The sequence below is a fragment of the Prunus mume genome, linkage group LG7 (genome assembly GCF_029339155.1).
Source record: "Prunus mume cultivar Tortuosa linkage group LG7, ASM2933915v1, whole genome shotgun sequence".
Taxonomy (NCBI): domain Eukaryota; kingdom Viridiplantae; phylum Streptophyta; class Magnoliopsida; order Rosales; family Rosaceae; genus Prunus; species Prunus mume.
The window spans coordinates 13302574-13329939 of NC_142704.1; the positions used below are offsets into that span (position 1 = coordinate 13302574).

Sequence of the window (27366 nt, forward strand, 5' to 3'; positions counted from 1 at the left end):
GGCCCAACCTCTGTTCCTACCCACGCATCGGGAAGGGACTCATGACAAGACAGCTAGTACCGTTGGCTATGGTATATTGGGACGGTAGTCGTGCCAGGTCAAGACTACGAGTTTGGATGGGGATACTCGGGTGCCAGAGGAGCACACCAGTCATCAATAGGAGACCTCCACATCTGGTCGTGGAGAGCCATCTGCCGAACCCACATCCCTGCCGAGGGTGACCATAGTTCATAGGGGAAACCCTAAACATGTATAAAATGTCTCAATAACATACACAAGATTCTCAAAATTCAATTCACCCCTGAAAGAAGTAAATGGTTTCATTGATGAACTGAAGATGGGGAACCAGAACCAATGTATTCTCATCCATTAAGAACATTTAGGGGAAAACATACCTTGTCAAAAGTGAAACAACGAAAACCATCCATGTAATCAATATCCATCCATACGACATCACAAGGTATACCCTTCTCTCGAAATGTTCCTGTAATCTGCAAGTGTAAGCTGGTCAATGATCATCACACTAGATCGTATAACGCTTTAGAAATTTGTACTGTCTATATAGTGGCAAGGAATTTACAGAACTATGATGTACTGTCTAGTTCTAAGTGTTGAAATGTAAATTGCTCTCTAATTTCTCATTAGTGAATGGTTTACTTAGCATAGTTGACTTCTCTTATGTTTAGCTGAGTAAGTATTATGTAAGCTTGAGCTCATATGCCAAGTGTAAGGTCTTAGATCAGTTTGTTATTTGCCAACGGCTCACATGCCCTGTACTGCCATGTGTCATAATCACATTGGCTCGTGTATTTGGATGGTGATGATTTCTGATGTAAGAAATGAATGAAAAGGCATGACTGCTGCAACAGTGAGAATGTTGCAGCGTGAATTTCATTTTCCTTCTTTGAGCTGAACCTTTCCTTCTTCTTCTTTTGGTACTTCTCTGCTCCCTTTGCAATCCAAATCTCAACACCAAGTACTATATTATTTGATTGACAAGCTCATTCTTATGTTATGCCATAGTATTTGAATATGTATTTGACCAAACATACAAGCGAACAAGAGAAAGTGAGAAAACAAGCATGCATGAGAGAGAGACAGAGACAGAGACAGAGACAGAGGCAGAGACAGAGACATAGGAGAGAAGCTTTAACTTGAGATAATTATCAAAAACTTACCTCTTGAACTTTCTTATCAGAGTCATAGCTCCAACGGCATTGATGGTAGCCTAACGACCACTTTGGGGGCATAAATACAGTCCCTGGTGAGGAAATCATAAACAATAAAAACAGATACTAAAACAATAAATTAAGAATGATGGAGAAGGAACCGCATTATATACTATGAACTGGGCTGACTAGTAAGCAACATACACCTGCAAGTGCCACTATATGCAAAGAAACATACATCTTATGTTACATTTATATTAGATGTCACATTTCAGTTATGAATGTTAACACAAGGTATTAAATATTGACTCAACAGAAGGTCAGAGATCCAGATGTCACGGCACCTCACAGCGTCGTGTTGTACCAGCGAGAATTCCCAATGCCTCCCCAGTTGGAAGAACAGCTAGAACCCAAGGATGTGACTGGTACAATGACGTAGTTCCAGAACCATAACCCCATGCATCCGTGTTCCAAGTAAAAATCTAAATCAAGCAGAAATACTAAACATTTAGAGGGGAGGGAAATCTTTCATGGATAGATCATCAAAAGATGACTTACTCTTTTCCCCGTCCGCTCAAGTTGCCCACTAACTTCCCCAGTTCCATAGAGAGAGGTCCTGACAGGAAGCTAGAGCAAAAGCAATTCTACCACGTTAATTTAAGGCATAGAAACTATCACGATGAAAAGACAACATAGTTGTTAAGAAAGAGACAAAAAGAAATAGATAATACAGGGAGCACCAAATTCAATTTGAAAATCAATCGCTGACCTCGAGTTTAAGAATCTGCTACCCCAATAGACATTGGAAATTTGGGATATATGAAGGTATCTTGCTATTAATAAAAGAGATACTAGGATATGCTGCATTTCTATCATTTGCAGAACAATCAAATCGGAATACTCCATCCTCAATGATAGGCTCAAAAATCATAGATCCTGAGGTGACATCAGTAGCAACTGCCTTTCCTTCATAATCAGCCATTTTAGTGATCAAACTTTCAGTAACCAACCTTTTGGCAGATCTCTTCCTTCTGCATGCCAAAATAACCATAGTAAATTTTGCAGTAATGAACTTCTTATTAGACCTCTTCTAGCAAAAAAAACTAATATCGTATGGGAATATGCATTTTGAATCTAACATTTCACTCCGGATCACTATTAAAAATGTGAAAGAAGATTATAGAGTCGTCTGAAAAATATAAACAGGGAAAATTTACAGTGTGTTTGTATCATATGAGCTATTACAACTCAATTATCACATCATTAGTGAGGTTTTTTCTCCATGCAAACAGAAGGAAATGTCAATATAGAATTTCAACCAAAAAAAAAAAGAGAGAGTATAAATAGAGTTTTATAGACCAAACATCAGTAATGGACTAGACAACTTGAAGTACTCCTCTACCAAGTTCCATACACCCTCAGAAGACAGAAAGCACTAAAACTGGCAATTAGAAAGGGTTGGACCTGGACTTTCTCCCTTTTCTTTCCTTTTCCTTTCATAAGTTCGAAACAAAGACTTCCCTATTTGGTAGAAGAGAGATGCTACTTGGCCCTTAATGCCCATGCCTGATATTTACTATTTACTTTCGGTTAGAAAGGTGAAGTTACAAAATTTAGAACTGAATATTCATGTTTAGCACCCCAACTGAAAATTGGCTAAATTTTTATTACCTATATAAAATATCATCACATCTCTCGGATGTGGGTGCAAGGAATAAATTACTGTCAAAAAGTGAATATTCTAAATTAGCAACGACCAAATGAATGGTGCATTTCCACATCCAATTGTTCATATTTGCAAACCTTGTATATACAAATATATTACTACCAAAAAGGAAGAAAAATTAAACCAAAAAGAAAAGACTTGCTACGTACACATCATAGCAGTGTTTGGTTACTAGAATGAACATGGGAAGTATTGTGGATAGGAATCAAAATAAGAATTGGATGTGAAGAATATAAAATTAGTAAGGAATGCATCACAAAACAAAACAAAATGAAACAAAACAGAACAGGCAATAACTTCAAAGTTAGTGCACTTTTTTAGAAATTCTTATCCCAACAAGGCAGAGGGGCACCATTGTCACAATTACTTGCTTAAAAACACACCCAAAAACAAAACAAATCAGGCAAGAATAAGTACAAACCTGATCGATTCAAATTGAGGACCAGGCTTCTTCCTCAACCTCACCCCTGAAAACAGGCTTGCATGAACTACACTGTTGCTGTTGGTACCAGAGAAAGGAAGACGATGAAGATACCCTAGCGCGAGTTTCGACGATCCCCCACCCAATCTGCCACTCAATGCTACCACTTCTCCCATTGGTGTTTTGGCCCTATGTAATATATTTATCTTATTAATTATTTTGTTGTTATTATTTTACTGTGATTAAACTTATTTTATTTCATCAAATAAAATTTACTTCTGAAAATCATCTTAAGTCCTTCCCGTGAATCCAACATCATACGAAACTAAACTTCAACAACCCAAAAAAAAAAAAATTAAATATGAAAAAACAGAGGAGGAATCTGTAGCTCGTTCGTCGTTTTCATTTTGTTTCATGCGAATGTGATTAAACTATGACTTCTGAAAACCATAGAGTAATACAAAATTAGGTACAGGTGAGGTGGCAATAAACAAAACATATCCGGTGGGTTTAATTTTCAACTCACCATTTCATGAATTCACATTGCCTTTTACATTTGCTCACATCCAAAGCTCTTCAAGCAAACACTGAAACAATTATCTTTGGCTTCCATGGCCAACCGAGGAGCCTCTTCTTCTTCTGCTCCTTTCACCAAGTCATGGAAATACCATGTCTTTCTGAGCTTCAGAGGTTTTGACACTCGCTCAAATTTCACAAGCCATTTGTATAGCGCTTTGCGTCTACAAGGAATTAAGACCTTCATGGATGATGATGAGCTCAGAAGAGGAGAAGAAATATCAAACGCGCTTCTCACAGCAATTGAAGACTCAAAGATTTCTGTGGTGGTGTTCTCCGAAAACTATACCTCCTCAAAGTGGTGCTTGGATGAGCTTGTTAAGATTCTTGATTGCAAAGAATCAAATCAACAATTGGTCATCCCAGTTTTTTACAAGGTGAATCCATCAGATGTACGGAATCATAGAGGAAGCTTCGGGGATGCACTAGCTAACATGGACTGCAATAATGTAGAGAAGGTCAACAGATGGAAGAAAGCACTTTCACAAGCCGGAGAACTGGCGGGGTTCACTCTGTCCGATGAGTAAATTTCCAACCCCCTTATCCTTACATAATTAATGCTTTCTCTTTTCTTTTATTTTTATTTTATTTTTCCCATATCTAATTCATTAGGTTTGATGTATGCGTTAATGGATCATCTTTTGAGAAAATAAATTATAAGATGTGACAAAAAAAAGAAAATAAATTATAAGAGTTAATTTATTCATTGTTGCTCTAAATTCTCTTCTTTTTTGAGTGTATTATGTTCCTTAATTGCCCTTTTTAAATGACTTTTTATACAAAAATGCCATGTGACTAAATGTTTCATATGCTTTTAAATTGGCAGACATAGATCTGAAGCTGAACTGATTCATAAAATCGTTCAACACATTTCACGGGAAGTAATAGACCGTACACATTTATATGTGACAGAGTATCCAGTTAGAATGCACCGTCCTGTAGAAGATATAACTAAGCTTTTAGATTTGGGGGAAAAAGATGTTCGTATGGTGGGGGTATGGGGAACTGGTGGAATTGGTAAGACCACAATTGCTAAAGCTGTTTATAATTCAATTGTCCATGAATTTGAAGGTAGTTGTTTTCTGGCAAACGTTAGAGAATGTTCAATGTGGCAGAGAGGAGGTTTAGCCGAACTACAGAGGAATCTTCTTTCTGACATTTTAAGGGGAAAATTTGTTGAGGTGCCCAACGTTCATATAGGAGCCATTATGATACAGGAAAGGTTGAGTGGTAGAAAGATTCTCTTGGTTCTTGATGACGTTGATGACATGGAACAGTTACACAAGTTAGTTGGGGCATGTGATTGGTTTGGTGTAGGCAGTAGAATTATCATAACAACAAGGGATAAACAACTGTTAACTGCTCATCATGTTAATTTAATACATGAGGTCGAGATTTTAGATGATCCTGAAGCTCTTGAGCTCTTCTGTTGGCATGCCTTCAAAAGAAGTGGGCCTCCTTTGGGTGATTATGTGAAACTTGCAGAACGTGCAATACGCTATGCTCAAGGCCTTCCTTTGGCCTTGCAAGTTCTCGGTTCTTGTCTATGTGGTGGAAGTATAGATAAGTGGCAAGCTGCATTGGATGGTTTCCAAGGCACGAAAATTCAAGAAGTTCTCAAAATAAGTTACAATGCCTTGGATGATAGAGTAAAGAAGGTTTTCCTTGACATTGCATGTTTCTTTAAGGGTAAAAATAGAAAGTATGTGAAAGACGCTTGTGAGCTAAATGCTAGATATGGCATTGATGTACTCATAGAAAAGGCCCTCATAAGTGTTGAAGGAAGTCATATTCAGATGCATGACTTACTAGAAAAGATGGGTAAGGACATAATTGAGCAGGAGTCGCCCAATGAAACCGGAGGACGTAGCAGATTGTGGTTTCATGAAGATGTCAAGTCTGTTCTGATGAATAATACAGTAAGTAAATTAAATTATATATGTGAGTGTAGAGTTTTATTTAATTCAATAAGTAACACATGTTGTGTGTTAAGTATAATTTTTTTTTAATTATAAATACTTTGTAACACTTGGTACATTTTTCTTTTTTCTATTAGGGAACAAATAAAATCACAGGCATCATGTTAAATTTCCCCAAACAAGATGATGAGATATTCTTGGATGTTGGCAGAAGCTTCTCGAAGATGAAAAATCTTAAAATTCTCATAAACCACAATGTATGCCTTTTTGGAGACGCTAGTTCTATCCCAAACAATTTGAGAGTTCTTGATTGGCATGGATGTCCGTTCCAATTTTTTCCACCCAATTTTCATCCAAATGGACTAGTTGTGCTCAGTCTACCTTACAGCCGCATCAAACAACTAGGGGAGGGATTGAAGGTACTTTAAGAGGTCTCGTTTATTAATTGATTTATGTTCTAAATTTCTTTAATGCTATCCATTTGATTTTTTTTTTTCACAGCATATGGAAAAGTTGACATCTCTGAATTTCACTGGATCTCAATTCCTAACTGAAATCCCTGACCTATCCAACAGCCCAAACTTAAGGTACTTGAATGCGAGTGGTTGTAGAAGTTTAGTCCAGGTTCATCCATCTGTTGGATATCTTGATAAACTTGAAGAATTGGAATTTTGTCACTGCTGTAAACTCACGAAGTTTCCAAATAAAGTTGGGTTGAAATCTCTGAAATTATTTCTTCTTTGCGGTTGCATAAAGTTGGAGAGTTTCCCAGAAATTGTGGACAAAATGGAATCCTTAATTAAATTGGACATTGGGAGAACTGCTATAAAAGAGTTGCCTGCATCAATTGGACAGCTCATTGGGTTGCAAACAATGTGGTTGTATGGAACTGCTATAAAAGAATTGCCTTCATTCGTTGGAAATCTCACTGCCTTGGAATTTTTACGGTTAGATGGAGCTGCTATAGAAGAGTTGCCTTTATCAATTGGAAATCTCACTGTGCTTAAACAATTATATTTACAAAGATGTGAAAACCTTGCAAATCTGCCACAAAGTATTTATGGGTTGCAAAATCTGGATTTTATTAATCTCAGTCAATGCCCAAAACTTGTCACACTTCCAAATAACTTGATCTCTGAAGGTTTATCGAGTGCAGAATCACTTCCTTTGGAGGTTCGAACCAACGCAAACAGTCCACGCAATGGCAACTTCATGAGGCTTTGGGAGATGTATTTTGCAGAGTGCAATGTATCAAATATGGATTCCTTGGAGAATTTCTGTTACTGGTCCAACTTAGTGAAAATTAATCTATCCAAAAGCAATTTTGTCAGTCTTCCTGTGTGCATTAGCAAATGTGTCAACTTGCAGGAGCTTGATTTGAGTGTTTGCAAGAGGCTTGAAGAAATTCTAGTACAACTTCCAGCATCTGTAGCATGGATCAATATGACTGATTGCATATCGCTGGGAAGATTTTCAACATTGTCAAAGATGTTGGAAAACGAAGACATGCAAGGCATTAGTAACATGGACTTGTCTAATTGCCATAGGCTATGCGATAACCTAGGGTTGGATCTTTCAAAGATGGCAAAAATTTTCCTGAATCAGGTGACATATGTATCTTTTATTTATATAATTAATATGCATACATTACATATATTGTTAATATTATACTATGTACGCTGCAAGCTGGACTAATTAATAATAATATATATGCCTGTGTTGTCTTGTGTTACAGATGAAGAGGAGGAGGATTATCGTTACACTACCTGACAGTGGCAGTGAAGTTCCAGAGTGGTTCACTTTTCGTGATGACTTTGATGACTACGATGAGAGTAAATTTGATTACGTTGATGATGATGGTTGGAGTGTTCGTAATTACATACTTCCTATTGAAATTCCTTGGACTTCCGTACTGGAGAACACAAAATTGGTTTTGTTTGCTGTTTGGGAAATTACGGAATCATTTGTTAGCCCTTGTTCTCTTGAATTTTATTTGGATGATGATGGAGATCACGTGTATCTGTCTGGAAGAGAGACATGGGAAGGTAATGTGTGGCTGGAATGTATTCCAATTTTTTATGAACAATTAAAGAAGCCTATTTTTCGAGTTGAAGTTATCGGCAAAGGGGTGCACATCAAAAGCATTAGGGCCCACCTGGCTCCTCTTAGTATGTCAAAGGATGGTGGTGATGATGGCAAACATATTGATGAAAATGAATTAGATGATGATGATGATGTAGGTGATGAAGTTAGACCCAGAAAGAGAACAAAGATATGACATGTCTGCATTTCAATGTGAGTTCGCATCACTTTATTTTATTTTATTTTTTATAATTAGCCTCCCTTTCAGCACAAAATTGGTAATGAGTTTTTATTTTTAATATTTTTACGTGTTGTATTGTTGCATGTGATCTTACATGACAGATATAACTGAGTTAGTATATAAGTAGGCTGTTTGCTCACGCCTAATTTGTTTTTATCTTGCAGATTATTAAGTGAGTCGTCTTCCTCTGGGAAGAGATTATAAGCTGGGTGCCCCAAGTGTTCGTTTTTGTATCTTTAGCATCTCCTTATTTTCAGATATTTCTATTTTTGAATGCCTCTTGGCGAGACACCTCAAGACTACGTATATATAGTTTAGGGTGAGTAATCCAAAGAAAATTATATATTTTAATGTGAAAAAAATACAAAATACGAGACTATTGCACATTCCTTTTTGTAAGAGTAAATACATTTTTATTTTTAATAGTCTTTCAAATCATACGAATGCATTTTTCCATGTATTATATACGGATTTTTTAATGATGCCCATATTTTGCAACAACAAAAAAGGGAGTTAATTTTCTCACTCCTCATTTCTCCACTTACACTCCCTTTTGCTTTTTAATATTTTTTAATCAATTTTAATATTTTTTGTTCTTTCTCTTTCCTATCCTACCCTTACTCTACATAATTTCTTTTTACTTCATTTTAATATTATTTCCTTTTCTTTTTCTAAATAAATAATAATTTTTTTAAGCAAATATAAAATATAAATAGATATATAAACTTAAAAATTTTAAATTTAAAAAAAAAAAAAAAACCATCTCTAGCCGCCCCCACCTTCTTCCCCAAACCCTAGCACCCCATCTTCTCCTCCTTGCACGCCACCATCTCATCACCGTCACCCACACCTTACTTTGTCATCACCACCAACAAAAAAATTAAAAATTAAAAAAAGTCATAATAAAATATAATCCGATTTGATATTTTTTTAGAAAGAAAAAAAATTAATCCACCTATACTGTTTTTTATTTTTGTCCAAGATGTAACACTCGCAATGCATAAAACTCAGAGAAAGAGAGACTGCGCGATTGAAATTGAAATTGATCGTTTAAATTCAACCTTTTCGTTCATTCATTCGAATATTGAAGCAGAAGAAAAAGAAGAAGAATGGCGTTGAAATTTCTAAACAAGAAGGGATGGCACACAGGGTGCCTTCGGAACATGGAGAACGTGTGGAAGGCAAAGCAAAAGCACGAGGCCGAGCAGAAGAAGTTGGACGAGCTCCGCAAACAGATCGTTGAAGAGCATGAGTGCTCTGAGTTCTACCTTCTCCAGGAGTAAGCTGGCCTCTGCCCATCCCATTTGACACCTCTACTCGTGACTCATAATTTAACTTATAAAATAAAGATAGAATCCCAGTGAAAAAAGAGGTCTAGCCCAGTGAAAAAAGGGTATTGATTTGTAGATGAGAGGTCTCCGGTTCGAATCCCCACCACATCATAGTTGTGTGAGTGTGTGAGAAATCCATTTTCCCTCCCGTTTAGACTATTATTTGTACTATAAAAAAAAAAAGTTTCGTTATTGTTTATTTTCTTTCACCAATCAATATTATTGAGTTAGAAGAGCTTGTTTATTTTAACGATGATTCTTTCTATATTTCACCAAAAATAAAGAAAGATTCCTTCTATACCTTTGCATGCTTTGTATACTTGTTTAGCTATCCGGTCAACATGACAAAATTACATGAATCTCCCTCTGCTCTAAGACAAAATTTATCTACCCTTCTCTATAATATCCAACAAAGACTTAGGACAGTCGTATAGGGAAAAAAAAGGAAAAAACACCTATAACGTCATTGGACAGATAGCTTCCTAGTTTGACTTTACAGTCGACACTTGCATTGGTCCTAACAAGAAAGAAAGAAAGCAATCTCAGCCTCTACATTTCCGATCTTTGTTAGTTTGTAGATTTTGTCTTTGATGACAGATAAAGGATAAACGAGCAGCCGGAGGTGCTGTTCTGAAAGCTCTCTTGTTGACCTTGTTCATGGCTAGCTCCTGGTCACAGTGTCCTCCTTTTGAGTTTTCAAGCAAGTACTACCACGTGGCAGGAGATGGTGGTGGCTGTGTGAGGCAAACCAGCTTCTTTGGAGGCAAACCCGTGCTCAATCAGGGCGTTGGTTATTCTGTGATTCTTGGCTTTGGAGCCTTCTTTGCTGTCTTCACATCTTTCCTGGTATTCGTCACTTGTTCATTTTAGTATGGAGTAAAAGAGTTGTCATTATTCATTATTATTTTTTGTTTATTAAACCTTTTCACTAAATTAAATATAAAAAACTAAATTTACCTTTTACCGATGTCATTTACCATATCCCAATTTCTTGGTTTCTTTATATGTACTTTTGGGACAAAGTAGACACTTGAGTCAATGGGTGGAGAGGCTCAAGATGTTATATATCGTGCCGACGCTGTGACATATAATATTGGTTTACATCGGAGTTTTGGTCTAAACCCCGAACTTCTGAGCCCCTATATGTTGTTCACTAAACAGAGTTGAGCTATTAGACATTGCAGGGATTTGGTGAAACTTGTGGTATCTAATTGATATGGATTGAAACTCTAATGCGTTGATTGAACATGGTAGTTCCATTTGTGATTCTAACAACTATCTTGATCATATTCTAGCTTCTTACAATTCAATTCATGTCTCTAATAAAATGTAAACTAAGAAACTGTTTATGTAATCACATAATGCTGGACCCTTATCGTGTTAAACGATCTGTTCTTTAACCTCCACCATTGTATTTTCGTATGCTTTAAAAACACAAAAATTTTAGTTAGCAGTAACCAGAATAGGAATTATGGTACTTGCCTGTTCCTGAAAACAATGCAAGATGTTGATGCCTTGATGTTTATCTGTGGGTCAGGTATGGCTGGAGAAGCGATATGTTGGTTCCAAGCACACATCCGAATGGTTCAACACTGCAGGAAGAAATGTTAAAACAGGACTCATTGCCAGTGTGATTGTATCCCAGGTACAGTCCCTAGCACGTAAACCATTTACGGATTTTAATGGAAAAGTTCTATTTCTTGAGATGATTTTGGGGGACTGATTGCTCTTCCTTTGTTTTGAAAATTTGTGCAGTGGACTTGGGCTGCTACAATCTTGCAAAGTTCAAATGTTGCTTGGGAGTATGGAGTAAGTGGACCTTTCTGGTATGCTAGCGGGGCTACAATTCAGGCATGTCCAAGCTGTTTCCTTCTCTTGATTGTTAGAGATATGAATAATCTTCATATAAGAGAAAACTAAGGCACGTTAGATTAACAACTTAATGTTCCTAATAATTAGGTACTCTTGTTTGGTATAATAGCTATAGAGATCAAGAGAAAGGCTCCTCATGCTCACACTGTTTGCGAAATAGTGAAAGCTCGGTATGTGTGGTTCGATAAACCAAAAGATAAGATTCATTAAGTTCCATCCCTCCCTTACGGGGACTTGTATTCTGAAGCTCATAGTTCACTAATTAATGTTATGAATAACATTCCTCTTCAGCTGGGGCACAGCAGCACACATTGTCTTCCTCAGTTTCTGCTTTTTGACAAACATTATTGTAACTGCAATGCTGCTGCTCGGAGGTTCAGCTGTCGTAAATGCACTTACAGGAGTAAACATCTATGCTGCTAGCTTCCTGATACCTCTTGGAGTAATTGTCTACACATTAGCTGGAGGACTAAAAGCTACCTTCTTGGCAAGCTATATACATTCTGTTATAGGTAGTCATTTAAATTTCTTTTATAATGCCCTTGATGCAATTTGATATGTTTTCTCTTTAGTCTAATTCATGTCATCCTGAAATATGTGTTCTTGGTTTGGTTTCAGTTCATGTGGTACTAGTCATATTCGTTTACCTTGTATACATTGCAAGCAGTGAGCTCGGTAGCCCCAGCGTCGTGTACAACCGTCTGGTAGAGTTAGCAAGTAAATCAAGGATTTGTAAGGAGCCTGTTTCTCATCATGGACAGTCTTGTGGTCCTGCTAGTGGGAATTATAAAGGGTCGTACTTAACAATGTTGAGTTCTGGAGGGCTAGTGTTTGGGATTATCAACATAGTCGGAAACTTTGGCACTGTTTTTGTTGATAATGTAAGTTGATCAATAGATTACAAGCAACTAAGCAGACATCTTTTAAATGTCTTAAGTTCAAAATTTGTCACATTTTACAAGTTACATTGAAAACTTCAGGGATACTGGGTAAGTGCAATAGCTGCACGGCCTTCATCAACGCATAAGGGCTACCTGCTAGGTGGACTTGTCTGGTTTGCAGTCCCATTCTCATTGGCAACATCATTGGGACTGGGAGCATTGGCACTTGATCTACCAATTACAGAAAGTGAAGCAAGTCGCGGACTTGTTCCTCCTGCCACAGCTATAGCTTTGATGGGAAAAGGAGGATCTGTGCTTCTTCTTACTATGCTTTTCATGTAAGTTCAAGCATAAATGTTTTCGAGTCAACGAACATAGCATGCCAAAACGTAGAAGAATTGAACTGTAGTAAAGTATTTATCTTACTTGTCTTTCATTTTACTTGATTTTTTAATTTTTTTTTGGGATCTGGAGACAGTTTATCTTGTTGAGCACAATTTAATACATTTACCGTCAGGATGTATTGAACACTTGAGGATTACCTAACTCTGTTGCACTTTCTGTTTCAATATCTTTACGGTTTTGATAATTCAACTCTCTTATCTTATATATTGAGCAGGGCAGTGACATCAGCTGGTTCTTCAGAGCTTATAGCAGTATCCTCATTATGCACATACGATATCTACCGTACATACATAAACCCAGAAGCAAGCGGGAAGAAAATCCTCCAGGTATCAAGGGGTGTCATCCTTGCTTTTGGATGCTTTATGGGGATGTTAGCAGTAATACTAAACAAGGCTGGAGTTTCATTGGGTTGGATGTATCTGGCCATGGGAGTGCTCATTGGTTCAGCAGTTATTCCCATTGCGTTTATGCTTCTATGGAGAAAGGCAAATGCAATTGGTGCAATTCTAGGAGCAATTGTTGGCTGTGTTCTTGGAATCATCACTTGGCTATCTGTTACAAAAATCGAGTATGGCCGCGTAAATCTTGACACAACTGGTCGAAACGCGCCAATGCTTTCTGGAAACCTTGTCTCTATACTTACTGGTGGAGCCATACATGCTATCTGCAGCTTCTTGTCACCACAAAACTATGATTGGGGCACCACTAAGAAGATCACTGTGGTTGAGAAAGAAAAGAGTGATCTACCAGCAGAAGAGTACAAGGAGGAAAAATTGTTGAGAGCAAAGGCATGGATTGTGAAATGGGGTGTTGGCTTTACTGTGGTCATTGTTTTATTGTGGCCTCTTCTCACTCTTCCAGCAGGTAAACTTTGGAGAACTTATTAAGATTGCAGATAGTAACAGTTTATAAGAACTTAGATGTCTGTCAGAAGATGAATAGTGCATGGACTTCCCCAAATGTTTCTTATTGATATTTCATAAATTGTTTCTGAATGCAGGGGATTTCAGTTTAGGGTACTTCACATTCTGGGCAGTCATTGCAATAGCATGGGGTACGATAGGTTCGATTGCAATCATTGCATTACCGATAGTAGAAAGCTGGGAAACGATCAAGAGTGTCATTCTCGGCATGTTTACAAATGACAGGCTCATGGAAAAGGTTGAGGAAATGAATTTGAGGCTGCACACAATCATGCTGGCTATACCTGAATCAGAGAAGATTTACTTGCTTGAGAAAGAGAAGGCTAAAAGGAAAGAAGCATCAGAGCAAGAAACCTCTTTTTCTGCTGTAGGACAAGCATGAGACTTGGTCAGCGGTTGAAGACTACATATAGTGGCAATCAAATTGGCTTTAATTTAACCAATCATATGAATGTGCTTTTTCTGGGGATAATGCTTGGGTTACTGAGGATCAATGTTGAGCCTCTTAACTCCTTTCCGCATTTGTGAAGCATTTAATCAAACTGTAATCTTTGACAACAAAAAAATCAAGCTGTAATGAAGAACATTATCAAGCAACAGCTTTTGAAGTTCACTGCATGAAGTGGATGAATTGGTATGAGTCTTTTCATTTCAACATTTTCAGCATCTTTTGGACTCATCAGTTGTAAGGTTGCTAGGGTTTTGAACTGATAATCTACCACTTTGTATGTTCAAAAAATCATCGCAGTTTTGAGCTCAATGTCATTCTTCAAGGCAATCCAAATCCAAAACTTAACAACAAAAAATTTGTACCTGTGACAAGATCATTGATAATCAACCTCGTAATCACAGACATCAACCAATTTGGCAGGCACAAAATTGTGATTGTCTAGTACAGGGAGAAAAAGACATAACACGAAATCAGATAAGATGCTAGAAAATGTTTCAAGAGATGCGAGGAAAGGATTACAATGCTAGCATCTGTTCTTATAATATTTACAGCATGAATACAATTGATCCATGGGTCGAGGATTTTTCTCAGAGAGCAAAGGTCAAGTTGCCATCTGGCTGCCATCTCGACCTAATCAGTAGCTTCGGAAAAAGTAAAAACCTGCCTCTTTAAAAGAATTGGGCACACATCAGAATTTCGACTTGCACTTGTCAACCTTGTGTAAATTGTTGGTCGAATTTGGGCATGAACTAAAAGTCAATTCTAAAATTGACCGCTTGTTTCTGCAATATATTGATTTTACCCACCAAAACATAAACATGTGTATTTTTCATGTTGCTCTATTTAACACCATCTTTCCTTGCAGATGAATTAGTTACAGTTCGTTCTTTCATGGCTTCCTTTTCAAGCTTCCTTTTTTCGACGTCAGCGAGTCTTTCATTTTCCTCTCGTGACTTGTTGAACATCTTGACGAAAACGAACAAGACCTGTGTCACTGCAAGGCCAAGACACGTCAAAGATCAAAGGTTTTAATAATTTGACATGAAAATCAAAGAGATCGTAAAATAAATTTTGGATGAAATTCATATAATCTCTGGAAAACTAGAACTCAAAACATTGCATCACATGATCGACCGAATTATAACCACTATATCCATATTTTTTTTCCCTTGACTATTTAAATCAGTACTTGGAAAACCATGAATGGATTTCAATCATTTTCCACCACCAATAATAAAGTGAAGAATGTGTTGTGTATTCATGAGTTGAAGATCATAGCAGACCTTGTTCAAAAGGACACCGAGCTGGATCTTCCCCAAAATATTGAGACAAAGAATCTGCATTTCTTCCCTGGAAAAAATGAGTTAAGACATTATACCATCAGTAAGCCTGCATAAAACAAAGCCATCAATCAACAAGATAAGAACTCTGGAACTCTGGACTGCACTCACCACTTCAGAGTACAAGGATATTAGTGACCTTACTTCAGCTTCAGCAGTATCAAGAAAATGTTTCAGGACCTGCAGAGGAGGAAGTTCTGCTTCTTAAGTTGAAATATAAAGGTAACAACTAAACTTATCTCCTATGTTTAAATGTCTCGAAAATATCCTAAGCCTTGACCAAAAGAAATAGAAAATATCATAAGCAATTTACTTCGAGGAAACAATGAATGAGAAAGCTTAAAGTAAAAAAAAAAACTCATGTTTTTTTCTCAGTACTTTCTAGGACATACATTTGTATGCACCAGAAAAAGGTCTAAAAGAAATTCCAAAAGATCCCTCCTAGGAACAACATTAGGATAATATACTTGGCAGTGGGTCCCAACTAGAATGGACCTCTACATCGCTACTGTCTGGTACAAATCAATCAGATTATAATCATTATATCCATCGGGTTGCTGCTGAAACTACTTAGGATTGTTATGTGTTATAGAGGTGACGGAGGTGTTATTTCAATTTCTATTGGGAGGAAGAAAAGCGGATATAAAAGGGGCCTGCCCAAAAGGTATACTAATCACACTTTTCTTGTTAATTTATACTTCAGAACTATAAATTTTCTTAACAGAAGGAGAAGAGCAAGAGTTAAACTCTTTCTGTGGGTGTTAGAGTAAAGTGCTGTACCACTGGAACTACACTCGTTGATTGTAACACATTTAGTTTGACAACATTCTTCTTTCACTTCAAACACAAGAATATGATATAACTGAAACATTTAAGAAGTGTGACTAGTTTTCAAGATGAAGTTGTAGATAACAAGTATTTAATTAATGTCAAGGATGAAAATGTCAGCCATGCAGATAAAATCAGCCCTCCAATTTATACATATTTCAGGGATATCAATATCATTTTTTATATAAGTGAAAATGGACAAAGGGGTTAATTTGATTAATTGGCTGGGTTAGTACATGGGTAATTAATTTAGGCTTGGTGTGGTTTATATTTGACTGAATAAGAGATTCTAAACAATGATTACAGTTTCTTTTGTTTGAATTTGCATCTTCTTCCTCTTTTTCCTTCTATTTCGGATGAATACCTTCACAAATGAAGAATTTTTTTTTCTGGGTTTGTAGGGAATATCAAGATATGTTGGGATTATCGTGAAATGTCAGCGATGTTGGGGAAATCTCGCCAACATGGGAGAAGAGATGCTGTTAGCCCCCTAGTTTCACTGTTGACACTTGAAAAAGGGACACTTCGGCCGAAATGTCTAGTTGTTGGCCGACATTTTCATCCATGATTAATATTATCTTTATAAAATAGAAATTCTAAACTGGTATATGCTGTTTATTTGAGAAAACCAAAATAACATCAGTATTTCTCACCTTTTGGAAGCCAGCAGAGATTGCTCCATCATTTTCTGAAGCAGCAAGTTCTTGCTCAACCTTTTCAAGACCTTTACTCACAGCTTGCATTTCTTCAGCCAAAGCTTTCAACTGAATCTGATTATTTGATGTTATGATCAAACATATGCAAGCAAGGAATTGGACAGGTCAGCTATGAAATGGTTACTAATACAGGCTACAAACATCGGAAAGAACGAATTCTAGCAACATAAACAGCATACCTTAGAGGCAGCTTCTAAATGAACAAGATCCTTATTAAAATCCAGCAACTCTGGCATTTTCTCAGCAATGAGCTAATGAAGACAAAAATTGATAAAGGCATGACATGAATATCCTTAATAACGCCAAAAAATTGCAAAATATGAATGATAAAGCAAGACATCTGCACAGATGGATATTAACACCAACTTTGACAAGGCACTAGATGGCGGAAAAATCTTACGAATCAATATGGTTAAGATTTTCAACTGCCATACCTTACACAAATAATGCATTAAAGTCATTTTGTTGTTTCTTGCACGGGTGTCAGACAATTTAAGAAGGCTGTCCAATTTGAATCCTACGGCAGATCCTGCAAAATTAAAACTAAACATTTAGGCTAAGGAACATAATGGTAATAATGTAAATACCAAGAAAAATAATGGCAACAGAATCATAGGAAGAATTAAAACAACCATTAGACAGTAGTACCTCGAGCAGTGCCTTGATTCAAGGCATTTCCCAAAGTAAGAATTGTCTGCATTATCTGTCGTAGTTTCGCGGATTCTTTAACCTGCACATAATTGTCAAATCAAATGGAGGCCAACAATATGCTCATATGTACTAGTTTAATAACCACTGATTCTCATGATACCTCTCTAGCAGCACCATTGATTGTATTCAGATGAACTCTCAAGTCATTCACCTGATCCAATTCAAGCACCAAAATGCTGTTAAGTATATACCACGCAAAATCATATAAAGAAAATAAAGCTCTACAATTTACCTGACTAGAAAAGGTAATTTTGAAAGCAAATACTCGCAACTTGGATTCTACTCGTGGAACCTTCATCAGCTCTACGAAAAACTGAAGTACTTACTAAAGACGCTGTTAGTAGGAAATCAAATAGAATTTAGAACAAACTTGCATTTAAGATGTTGGTATTAGAAAGAACCTGTTCACATTTTCCTAGCATTTCCTTGTCGCCTGTGTAGTTCTGGAAGGAGGAAAATGGAATCAGCACTATTAAAGAAGTAACAACCTTCTAAACTAGACAATCTCTAGTAATTCAAAGAAATTTATAATCTCACCATATTATTATTATTATTTTTTTAAAGAAAAAATTTATTGATCAATCTCAAAAGCATTACAAGTTGTGGACAAAGGGGTCAACCTCAACACTACAGCAAGAAGACAAAAACGCTATCAGAAACATTAGGTTTGTTTAATTCACATTGCAGCTTTCTTTGTTGGTTTGTTGTGCTGATGTAAACTCATAATGTGTCAACCTTAGGACTGTTTAGAGTCTTATACCGTTTTAGTGTGAAAAAGGGAAAAATCATCTCACTTTGTTCCAAGTTTGAGTACAAGAATACTGGCAGGGTACTATAAACTGAAGAAACTTTTTTTATTGGGAATAAACTACAAAAACTATATGCAAACAAGATTCTAAACCCATTATCCAGAACACTAAGATATTACTTTTCTTTTTTAAATACAAGTGAAAATTCATGAAATCTATGTACACAGCATCAATAAAGATCAAATTACTGGAGCAAGGATAACATTAGTATCAATCAAAAAGACATGTACATGCCCAACATATAGAAGTATGAATTGCTGTGGAAGAGGAGTGGGAAGGAAGAGCAACTTACCTTCAAAGTTTCCATTTCTTCTTTACTAGGACAAAATTTAATGAGATTCTCAACCTGGTCAATGTCAAGAACAGAAGAATCCAGGGCCAGAACTGCATTCTAGAAGCATAAACACCTAAGTTTAGCACCATTATACGCTAATAGCCTAATAAGCATTATTAATGACCATATACAACAATTGGGACATGACCGCAATAGACATAAAACATCCACGCAACAATCACAAAAGATGCCAAAGTTGAATTTCCTTCCTTTATCCTTGTTATAAGATAAGATGACCATAAATTAGAAGAATGGATGATTTTCACACATGAATGAGAGAAATGTCATCAGATATGAGGACATCAACGTCACTAACTATGAAAATATCAATGCTCAACATTCATGTCCTCAAGAGTAGACAGAGACTTAATGTGAACATTCATCCATCCACATTTCCCCAAGCCATGCAAATAGAAGGCTATGAAACCAGAGGAAAACACTTTTTTTCTGATGATATCTGTGAAATGTACATGAGTAGAAAGAAGAACTTACAATCATATCTGGCAAAGGGATCTTTACTTTTGAGAGCATGATTTCACAGTTATATGCTCGTCGCAAGTCAACCTGATAAACAGTGACAAAATAACAAATTAAGTCTACATACATATCCTAAAGATCACACTAGAGGGAATCAAGGCTGGAGATATCATAAAGCATAGGTACCCTAAGGAACATGATTTCCAACTTTCTTGAAATTTTGCTGAAGTTTCTGCTTTCCATACTTATAATTTGTTCAATTAGGGATTATGATTGAAATCTGGAGGCAACTAGGCTATTTGGAGAATTCAGACTCTATCCTTTCCCAGGATTTTCCTTGATATCAATTAGACAAAACAAGAATATGTAATACGTGGTCTTGGCCAAGGATTAAAATTTCATTGCTAGTAGATCTATAGGTACTCCGAATTTAAGAAAATAACAATGGAAATATCAATGTCACTGGAAATATTGATGAAAAATAAAAAATGTACAACATGAAGATTGTGAATGAGATTTTACGAAATGCTAGCAAGCTATATGTATCCCTGCTAAATATATGGCATGTATAGTTGAAAAAACTTACGCAGGTGACCTATACTTTCATGATTTATGTACATATTTTATATTGGAACTATCTCAACTCATTTTCTTTTTAGCTTTATATAGAGCTACTATGTATTGAATTGACAAATGAGTTTTATTGGTTAACAAGGATTATATGTGTTAAGATTATTTCAAGTAACATGAGTCATTTACTTATATTTACTCCTCTGGAGCAGTTAAATGATATTGTTCATTGGCTACATTTATCAGTTGCAAGTTACAGCCTAGCCCGGAGCTTTTATCAGAATTCAAAGCCCATTTAGTCTGCTGCTTTTTGCAATCAAGGCTAAAGGCTAGTTGACAAAGCTAACTGATTAAAATGAAAATCCACATGGTTGGGTAAACATGGTCACTGGGTAATTTCACTCAAATTCCACCAAATTTCAGTATTAAAAAAAAGACTGATATGCATAGATATACCAATACTATGTCAACATTACTGAAACTGCTGAGATTTCTTCAAAATTTCTGCAACTGTTTTAAGATGCACCTCCACCCTATCTAATGTTGCACCCTGATTTGACCGAAACATCAACAATGTTGCCAATAACCTTGGTCTTAGCTTAGGTTGTCAATTCCGTTCCTTAGGCACAAGATTTAACAAACAAACAAATGCCTGCTGTACCCCATCCTCCCACTACTTGGGTGCTTATGTATGATTGAAAATTGACATACAAAACATGTGTGATCAAATTACAATCGGAAGAAGTTAAATTCCCAATCCTCCTACTACTTGAGGCTTCATGATTTTTTTTTTTTTTATAAAGGCAAAGCAACAGAGACATGTTTGCATCAATTGAACAATTTATGAAGTAAAAACTTATCACTGAAAGAAATAATGATTAATGAACCTATAAGTGGCAAAGCATCAAGCACAATAAAAGCCTAAAGCAAACCAAAAATACTGCATGGCAGAAGAAAGAAAGCTCACCAATTGCACTTTCTCAGGTTTGGTGATGGTAGAACCGCGTCGACCTCCACCCCTACTGCCATTTCCATCTGAAGCAGAGGCTGCTGAAAACAGACTTTGAAGTTCTGTCATATCTATTTCTGGAGCCCTGAGAAAAAATCCCACAATGTTACATCAGAAGAGAAACGGAGAGGAACTGAGGAAAGAGAACCAAGAAGAAAAAAGCAAAAACAAACTCAAGACAAATTAGCATCACATGGAAAGAATGAAGAAAAAATAATGTGACAATGCATAATGGATTCTCTTAAGCTCATTTCAGTGACAATTATAATCCTGCTGTACACTAACAATGGAACCTAATATTTGACAGAGTGACTTTTCATAGTGCTTGTGTTTTTTTTTTTGTTTTTTTTTTTGTTTTTTTTTTATTAAGAATCAAGTGTCTAGAAGAATTCCATAAGAATGCACCTTGACTGATTTTCCTGTTGCTGAGAATCTGCCCATAAACTCCCTTGCATTGCTCGAGTAACTTTGACCCAGTGTAAGGGCTTTAACGAATTTTTCTTCGGGGCATTAATGGCACCAGTGCCACGACCTTTTCCAAGACTTGTCGGCCCAGAAGAAGCTCTGCCCCTTCCAATGGCTGGTGGCGGTGGCGGTGGTGCATTGGAGCCCTTTGCTCCAGGTGGTGGAGGAGGTGGTGTTGCACCACGACTTGAGGGTGGTGGAGGAGCACTTGGGGGCATTGGTGCTGGTGGTGGAGGTGGTGGGATTGGCCTTCCCGGTCCTGAAGGAGGTGGAGGTGGGGGTGATGGTCTGGTATTATTACCAAGGCTACCACTCATAGGAGGAGGAGGTGGAGGAGGTGGTGGTCCACGACCAGAACTAGAACTGGATGGTGGAGGAGGTGGAGGAGGTGGTGGTCCACGACCAGAACTAGAACTGGATGGTGGAGGAGGTGGAGGAGGCGGTGGTCCACGACCAGAACCAGAACTGGATGGTGGAGGAGGTGGAGGAGGCGGTGGTCCACGACCAGAACTAGAACTGGAGGGTGGAGGAGGTGGAGGAGGCGGTGGTCCACGACCAGAACTAGAACTGGAGGGTGGAGGAGGTGGAGGAGGCGGTGGTCCACGACCAGAATTAGAAATGGATGGAGGAGGAGGAGGAGGAGGAGGTGGTTGTAGCTTGTTAGTTGCAGGAAGAGGGGGCGGTGGCGGTGGCGGTGCTGCTATTGATTGTACCTTGTTGGGTGCACTTCCCAAAAACGGAGGAGGTGGAGGTGGGGGTGGCGGCAAAGACTCTTGACTAGATTTAGGAGGAGGTGGTGGTGGTGGGGGAGGACGTAGTGGTGGACCTTTGCCAGAGACACAATGAGGTAGAGCAATAGGTGGTGGTACTGGTGGACCTCTGCTAGTACTGGAAGGTAGGGGGTCTAAAGAATCTCTACAAGCACCAATGGAAGGAGGTGGTGATGGCGGTGGTGGTGGAGGGTGAAGCGCAGGACATAATGGTTCAATTGATAGTGGTGGGAGTGGCAATGATTGCGGGGATGAACAAGGTGGAGATCCATTACTTGTATCTAATGATTGTTGATGAAGAGAGTGCAGAACAGGTCCAATTAACTCTTGATCAGCAGACTCTGAAGCAAGGTTCACTTCTGGTGGACCATCATTTTCAAATGATACAGGCACTGAATCAAATGCGTCCAGCATCAATGCTTTCGTTGAATCTGCTGAAGCCTTGGAAACAGTATCAAACGCTTCATCAGCACTGTCAGCAGTGCTAGATGCATTATTTTCTTCTTCAGAGTCAGCAGGTGACGAATATAAATTCACTTTGTTTTGCAACCTTGAAATTTCTTTTGCATCACTTAGTACAGAGAGCTGTTTAAGCAACCACAAGGCTGCATCATCATTGCTATCAACCCACTCAACCCCATTGAAAAGTTCTTGAACCCTCGAAAAAGCTTCAAGGGGCAATCCACCTTTCTCCTCGCCATTTAAAATTGTAGTTGGAGCTTTAGGAGGAGAGATGCTCTCAAACTCCCCAAACAATACCTGAATAAATGAGTTCATTCAATCAGATGGATGGCTAACTTATATGAAAATAAGAATACGCAAATATATGTTATGTCTTTTAATATGGTGTATACATAGAGTAAGTTCTCTTGCACTGTCTAGCAACATAAGACTCCTATGTTGCCACACTGTTAATCTGGACCATTGATCAGGATGATTCTTACTAAAATGTGTGCTCCAGATCCTCAGTCTGGCATAATAACATTTCCTTGCAAGTATATACATGTCTATATTCATACAACAAAAGGCACCATGTTTAATCATTTTTCTATGAAGATCAAAACAAAGGGCTCACTAATAGTCACCTCAGCTCGGAAGCCTTTTGGATAGCGTTCCTTTGAATCCCATAGAATGTCTAAGTTATCCGAATTCAGCATCAGTATATTGGAACGAATAAATGCAGTGTTGAACATAATACGGAACATCATAACTTCCCTCTCTGGATCCAAATCTACATGAACACACTCCAATACAACATCCCCTTGCACTAAACACTGAATGTCAATTTTGATGACATCACAGTCTTCCTGCAAAGAAAGAACATTATAACTGGAGTAGTGATATAAGGAACATTGACCAATGCAAAAACATAGAATGACAAACATCAAGTGGGAAAATTCTTAGAACAGTATAAATCTTACTTGACGGTAGTTCCGAAGTGTCTTCTTCCTGGGCATGGAGAATATCATCTGGGTCGAAAGCCCACCCTTACTAAGTAGATTCCTACCAAAAATACGGATAATTGGAGTGCAGCCTTTATGGGTATCGAAGTTTGGAATGGCTCGAAGAATGACACAGTCTAAAGAAAGTGCTCTCTCAGGAGGTGGCCACTCTGGAGCTATATTTCTTCTTGCCACATACTGAAGGTATCGAAGCTGAGACGGAAGAGGATTCAAAGGCGACAAGAGCTGCAAGAAACCTTTAGGAGCTTCTCGATGTACAATTTCAAGAGTCTTTCGTTCACCACTATGCAATTTCCTAAAAATGAGAAAGCTAGCTAAAAGAAATGCCAAGAGTGGCCAACCTCCCCTCTCACAATGGAGAAGAATAACATTCTGTTGCTTGTCAAGCAAGAGCCAACTCTCACAAACACGGAGAAAATGTTGAATGAGAGATAATGGGAGCATTGGACAACCCTCGTACTGCCGCGGATAATCCATAACTGTAACATCGTATTCGCATAGTATCTCAGCAAACTGGCTACGTTTCTCACCCTCACGAAAATTGAATGCAAGGAAGGATGAGTCCGGGAATTCTTCATGTAACTCAGTAATAATTTCATCTAGGTATATTTGGTACATTTCCTCAGGCAAGACCTCGGTGGAAAAACACGAATCAAACACTGCCCCATATTTAATATCATGAAACAAAAATAAGAAAAAAAAAACAAGTTATGAAAACATATGATTTAATGCAAACAAATAATAGCAACACTAGATTAAAGGATGAAGAAAAGAATGTTACCATATACTCTCTCTACAAATTCAAGCAACCCATCTGGGGGTCTTTTGTAAAAGAATCTACTTAGAAGCGTCATTTTCCTCTCTTTCTTGAATTTTACCAACTGAACTGAATTGAGCGTAGGATTTTGCCAATGAGCTAAACCTGAAAATACAAAGTTCAACAGAAAAAGGTGATCACTGACACTTTCAAAACTCACACTATTTGGGCCTCGTCAGCATTAACTCAAGCAACTCCCTTAATCAAGCTAATCTGATTCCAATTGTAAAACCCCATTAGACCTAAATTTCATCATTTCCTTTCAGTTTCTCAGCATTTCCTTTCAGTTTTCTCGGCAACCAAACAGAGTCTGAGCTTTAACCCGGATCAAAACAAAACGGCAGGCGTGAAAACTAACGAGTTACATGAAGGCTTGACACGAACCTGAGAGATTAAACGGAAAGTGGAAATTCTGGCTGGTATCGACGGGCTATGGAAAGTCCCTTCGTGCCTCGTAGTTTGAGTCTTGGAGAACCATTACACCTTCAATTTCAATTTTGAACTCTTTTTCTCGCCTTGAATTTCAAATTTTTAAATTAGAAAAAAAATCTCCAAAGCCACTTTCTAGTTTTTTTTTTTTCTCTAGCTATTTTATAATAAAAAAATGTTTGAATTTCGGTATAAGAAGAAGAGAGCACGCGTGTTTTTTTTGTTCTTTTCCTTTTTGATGTTTTCTTTATAAGACGACGTCGTATTATTTGCTCAGCTTTCTATTTTCATTTAAGTTGGAACACACGTTTTGAGTAGCAAATCTACTTAATGCAATTTATTGTGGGTAAATAACTTTTAAACTTTTGGAAAGAAAACTGATATGACTTCAGCACCATCAGTACCCTTCCCAATCCCAACCGACCGAGTCTTTGCATTTGGAATCGGTGCATTTATACGTATTTAAAGGAATCTTAATCATTTGATTAATGACTCAAAATTCGACCACGTCAGCAGAATTATATAAAATTAAAACCTCACCTTATGTACTGTATCAATCATCCAAATTATTTGAATCTTCAAGCAAGCATGTACTGTATAATCTGAATATTCTGGCCACTGGCATTTGAAAACAGCAACTTGACCATTGATAATTGAACAATCGACAACGGATTTGTATTGTCATCCTCAGACTTGTTACTTGTTTTTCCCCAAAGATTTGAATGACCCAATTGGCGTGTACCCAATTTTCCCTTGAAGATGTGATATGAGAATTATGTTTTAATCATGAATGGTTGCTTAGATAAATTCTTCTCAATATCCAATTGAATATTTAAGTTTTCTTTTAACTTTCTCCAATAAATTCTTCTGTGTTTGGGTTCAAGGCCCTGCGCGCTCTACGTCTGGAGGATTTGCGAATCCCTACTGCTTATGTTAAAACTTTCCAAGGCCCGCCTCATGGGATCCAAGTTGAGAGAGATAAATTGAACAAGTATGGCCGCCCCCTATTGGGATGTACTATTAAACCTAAATTGGGGTTGGGTTAAAGAACAGTTAATTCAAATTCGCGTGCAAATGAGGTTTGGAGACAAAAGATGAAATTCAGACCTAGAATTAGAGTATATGCAATGGTGAAGATCATTTCAATTTTATTTTAATAAATTGAACTTTGGACTTCTTGGGATAAAGTTCAGTTCATTTCAGATATCAATATTTCATGATTTTTTCTATTTAAACCTCACACTTCTCTTAGTTCACCCCAATATTTAAATCATTAAGCTGTAAGTTTTATTATTGTCTAAAAAGACAAAAAAGGTCATCTAACTTAATACTTAACCCTAATATATCTATACACACACCCCACACACCCCACAACTCTTCAAATTAAGTTTAAAAAAAATACAAACTCTTCTACATCCTATGCCAGATTACTTTTCTCTTTTAAAGACGTTGAACATTGATGAGCCTACCACTTTGAAATCTGCGCAAAAGCTAATGGAAAGACTTGTTGATTGTTTCGCTATAATGATCTTATTCTCTTCCCTTTGTTGATTGTTTTTTTTTTGGTACTCTTGGCTGTTGATTGCTTGATTGTTTTGATTTTCGATTTAAAATTTATACCTGATGTTTTGGCAAAACTGTTCTCTTTCTCTAGAAAGTATGGGGTAACTTGAATTTTTCTTCATATTATATTAATTGACATACACATTCAAAAGGCACGAAACCAAGAGATTCATGGGAATATTGTTAAGTTGGGTTTTTATTATCTGAGAAGGAGAAAGCCCAAGCTTTGACAATGGTCCTACAATTTGCTGGGTGCGTCGTATATCAAAAGACAAGTACATCTACTTTGGCTATGAGCAATGGATTGATATCTTTCCTTGGTATTGATACAGCTGTGTTTTGATATTGATGCAGCTGTGTTTTTTTTTTTTTGGTACAGAACATTACATAAGTCTGCATAGGCAAGTCCAAAAGAAAGAACATTCTTTCTTACATTTACGTTTTCTGGCCTAAAATTTTCTTGAGGGAACTAATAAGATTGTCGTTGGTTATTATAATTGAACCTTGGAAAATAAAATTGTTGCATCTTTCTTTCTGTTGCTCTCTCTTTATTTCATGAAGAGTCGGCAATGTTTGCTTTGGTGATGTTTGAAAAAGTGCAAGTACCAAACAGATTTAAGCAAGTGGAATTTGGAAAAGCTTATGTTCTCCTTAAATATGACAATGCCTCAGTTAATGAATTGCTTCATTCCATGATTTGGAGTGGAATGGAACTGCTCCTGTCCATGTGGAGCTAGGACTGAAGATGAAAGTTCTTAGTCATTCCAAGTGTATATAAGAATGAATTGAATATTGATTCTACTACGATTAGGCTTGGGATAACCATTGTATGGAAAGATATCAAATTTGTTTTGTACCTTTTAATTTGATGAGCATGAAGTTTATATTTGTTCAGTTTTGTTTGTACATGTTTTTATCTCACCCAATATCATGTTGCAATTTTTCCAGTTGAGTGATAGCTGAAATATTGTTTTTCTAATTTGATACATATATATATATATATATATATCCATCTATTAGCTGTCAACATATTGATATTTTGATTGTTTTTCTATGTTGATATTTTGA

General features: G+C 37.2%; 3 protein-coding genes and 1 pseudogene across 4 annotated transcripts; 2 read left to right on the forward strand and 2 right to left on the reverse strand.

Moving 5' to 3' along the window:
- Positions 1-302: 302 nt before the first annotated feature.
- Positions 303-3981, reverse strand: LOC148915525 (uncharacterized; annotated as a pseudogene). The gene is made up of 7 exons (XR_016128557.1): positions 3843-3981; positions 3317-3505; positions 1939-2200; positions 1728-1796; positions 1514-1651; positions 1179-1261; positions 303-491 (listed from the first exon to the last, which is right to left on the reverse strand). The product of XR_016128557.1 is annotated as an uncharacterized LOC148915525 (transcript).
- LOC103336773 (disease resistance protein Roq1-like) lies at positions 3904-8582 on the forward strand. Its single transcript, XM_016795756.2, has 6 exons — positions 3904-4415; positions 4719-5811; positions 5949-6230; positions 6313-7416; positions 7547-8106; positions 8299-8582. The coding sequence occupies exons 1-5, from the start codon at positions 3928-3930 to the stop codon at positions 8087-8089; spliced, it is 3510 nt and encodes a 1169-aa protein (XP_016651242.2). The 5' UTR covers positions 3904-3927; the 3' UTR covers positions 8090-8106; positions 8299-8582.
- Positions 8583-9898: 1316 nt separating this feature from the next.
- DUR3 (urea-proton symporter DEGRADATION OF UREA 3 (DUR3)) lies at positions 9899-14203 on the forward strand. Its single transcript, XM_008239823.3, has 9 exons — positions 9899-10311; positions 11003-11110; positions 11221-11316; positions 11425-11507; positions 11629-11849; positions 11956-12218; positions 12318-12556; positions 12838-13487; positions 13624-14203. Exons 1-9 carry the CDS (start codon positions 10123-10125, stop codon positions 13926-13928), a joined length of 2154 nt encoding a protein of 717 aa, XP_008238045.2. The 5' UTR covers positions 9899-10122; the 3' UTR covers positions 13929-14203.
- A 250-nt stretch (positions 14204-14453) lies between these two features.
- Positions 14454-24875, reverse strand: AFH14 (Formin Homology 14). The gene is made up of 18 exons (XM_008239824.2): positions 24691-24875; positions 24271-24411; positions 23448-24148; positions 23112-23333; positions 21197-22785; positions 20750-20876; positions 19228-19299; positions 18694-18792; positions 17994-18035; positions 17825-17905; positions 17693-17743; positions 17530-17611; positions 17316-17410; positions 17061-17132; positions 16819-16935; positions 15449-15517; positions 15281-15347; positions 14454-14991 (listed from the first exon to the last, which is right to left on the reverse strand). The coding sequence occupies exons 2-18, from the start codon at positions 24341-24343 to the stop codon at positions 14837-14839; spliced, it is 3714 nt and encodes a 1237-aa protein (XP_008238046.2). The 5' UTR covers positions 24344-24411; positions 24691-24875; the 3' UTR covers positions 14454-14836.
- Between the last annotated feature and the right edge of the window lie 2491 nt (positions 24876-27366).